This window comes from Palaemon carinicauda, chromosome 39 (assembly GCF_036898095.1).
Source record: "Palaemon carinicauda isolate YSFRI2023 chromosome 39, ASM3689809v2, whole genome shotgun sequence".
NCBI classification, from domain to species: Eukaryota; Metazoa; Arthropoda; class Malacostraca; order Decapoda; family Palaemonidae; genus Palaemon; species Palaemon carinicauda.
Window position 1 is genome coordinate 48204952 of NC_090763.1, and position 2645 is coordinate 48207596.

At 32.9% G+C, this 2645-nt stretch overlaps 1 protein-coding gene across 1 annotated transcript in view; it reads right to left on the minus strand.

The window, feature by feature from the left end:
- Positions 1–1602, minus strand: part of LOC137631385 (salivary glue protein Sgs-3-like) — a 14266-nt gene extending 12664 nt beyond the window's left edge. The window contains exon 1 of the mRNA XM_068363155.1: positions 1430–1602. Within this exon, the coding sequence (XP_068219256.1) occupies positions 1430–1602 (173 nt within the window). The remainder of the gene's footprint in view (positions 1–1429) is intronic.
- Between the last annotated feature and the right edge of the window lie 1043 nt (positions 1603–2645).

Below are 2645 nucleotides of genomic sequence, written 5' to 3' on the forward strand. Positions count from 1 at the left end.
GTATTTGTATTAGAACAGTTTTCTAGATTTCTGTTTGTTCTATCTAAGGTACTAAAGAAAGATCATAGGATGTGAAATACAGTATATTAGTTTACAAACATTTAAATTTAATGAATATATCATCACTCATATAAAACACTGAACTGCAAATCATCTTTTTTCATTTATTTGTCCACAAAATAGGACATCATTCAAACTAGCAGGTATGTTCAAAAATTAATTAACGATTTTCTTTCATTTCTTTTCCAGAAAGTATTTGTTCATTCGCCATCATCATTTGGAAGAAATTTTTTGTAGGCCTTTCTAATGACTCCGCTATCCGGCCCCTCAGGTAAGTCCTTATCTATCTGTCAATTAGAATTTATCCAAACATCCTGGTTCCATTGGGGAGCACCTGCTCTCCGCCATTTGGTCTATCAGGAGGACCCAGATAGATCATCATTCATCTGAATGAAATTTTTGTCATAAATATTTTTTTTTCTTCTATGAACATGTATTTTGTTTATTCTTTCAGGTTTTTATCTTTTTCCATAATTTAGTTTTTCGAGATAAAAAGATGATTTTCCAACATTTATCTTTTTATTTGTACATAGATATATGCATAAATAGACAAAACAAAAAAACAAATATATGCATATATGACATATGCGTATATATAATGAATATACATACATGCACACACACAGACACACAGACATATATATATATATATATATATATATATATATATATATATATATATATATATATACATATATATATACAAATATATATATGTATATATATACAGTACATATATATATATATATATATATATATATATATATATATATATATATATATATATATATATATGTATATATATATATATATATATATATATATATATATATATATATATATATATATATATATATATATGTGTGTGTGTGTGTGTGTGTGTGTGTGTGTGTACACAGTATAAATAAATACACATTTTGATATACAATATATAATGTATATATATATATATATATATATATATATATATATATATATATATATATATATATATATATATATATATATATTGCTTTACAAACGTCGGAAGGGATGGTTGGTTTATTTGGATCCGGAAATACGTCTACGGGTATTACTAAAGATTATCCTCAGAGTGGTCCCGCTGCCGAATCATTGAGGGTTGCGTATGGGGCTGTTCTATTATTATTATTATTATTATTATTATTATTATTATTATTATTATTATTATTATTTGCTAAGCTACAACCCTAGTTGGAAAAGCAGTATGCTATAAACCCAGGGGCCCCAACAGGGAAAAATAGTCCAGTGAGGAAAGGAAACAAGGAAAAATGAAATATTTTAAGAAGAGTAACAACATTAAGATTAATATTCCCTATATAAACTTTAACAAAACAAGAAGAAGAGAAACCATATAGAATAGCGGGCCAGAGTCCTAATAGAATCCATGGTGAATTCTTTTTTCCAATTTACTTTCTGATATTTAGCAGTGAGCTCTGCTTTGTGGGAGTGATGGAAACGCTTGGCCATGTCGTTAGCTTCTGGGTTGTACCGTTCATTTATTCCCTTATTTCTTTTCCTCATTGAGATTTTTTTGCCTGCTGGAGCCTTTGGGCTTATAGCATCTTGCTTTTCCAAATAAGGTTATAGCTTATATTTCAGTAATAATAATAATAATAATAATAATAATAATAATAATAATAATAATAATAATAATAATAATAATAATAATAATAGTAAGGCACGGTTCTAATTTTTCCTGAGGCTGTCAGGGAGGGAACTCCATAGGCCTGATGGAAAATCAGCCCACCTATCGCTGATAATGTTTTGGGGGAACTCTATGTCTGCTGACCCAATGGATTAGTACTTTTACCAGCTTTCTGCCACCTGCCGTTTGACAGGTGTTGACTCAGGCCATCTGGTATTCAGGTTGATGTGGGTAAAAAGGTATCTATATCCCTCGCAGGTGGTTTGGAGATCCCACAATGTGATGGGAATAAGAGAGAGTCGGTAATTGGTTGTCTTGAACTCCCCTATCCCAGATTCTGTGTGCCTTATGATCTTTGATGTCTAGCTGGAAAGACATTCACTAGCCCAATTCTTGATGTCTGTCTTCATTGCCTTGCAAATGTATTGCTATATTAGGATGTTGGTTGAGGAGAGGCCTGAAGGGCGTGATAAATTATGGGCGAGGTTGAAAGTTTTCCTCAAAACCGATGGAAGAGAGCGGTTGAAGAAATCAGATAGTATTCTCGCAGGTAATGGTTGTCTCTCCGTCATATATGACGAAATCCCTCAGACACAGTGCGGGACTTCCCTGTGGCAGCCCTCTAGGCCTATGTCGTCCTTCTAGTGTGTTGTTATCTGAGGGTATGAAATCCCAATTTACATGGCATTAATAGCGTTTCTGTAAAGGGCATCTGTGACATTGTTGCAATAGTCCTTCAGATACCTGATGGTGCATGATACTCGCCCATCACCGATAATTGCCGCTGTTGGCACCCTGACCAGCAATCTGGCTCTTTTGTGAAGGCGTGTATAAAGGGCTGATGGTTCATATGCACTGCGAATTGTCCTCCCATGAACATGTGCTTGAAATGCCAAATGCTCACGGTGTATTGCAAGTA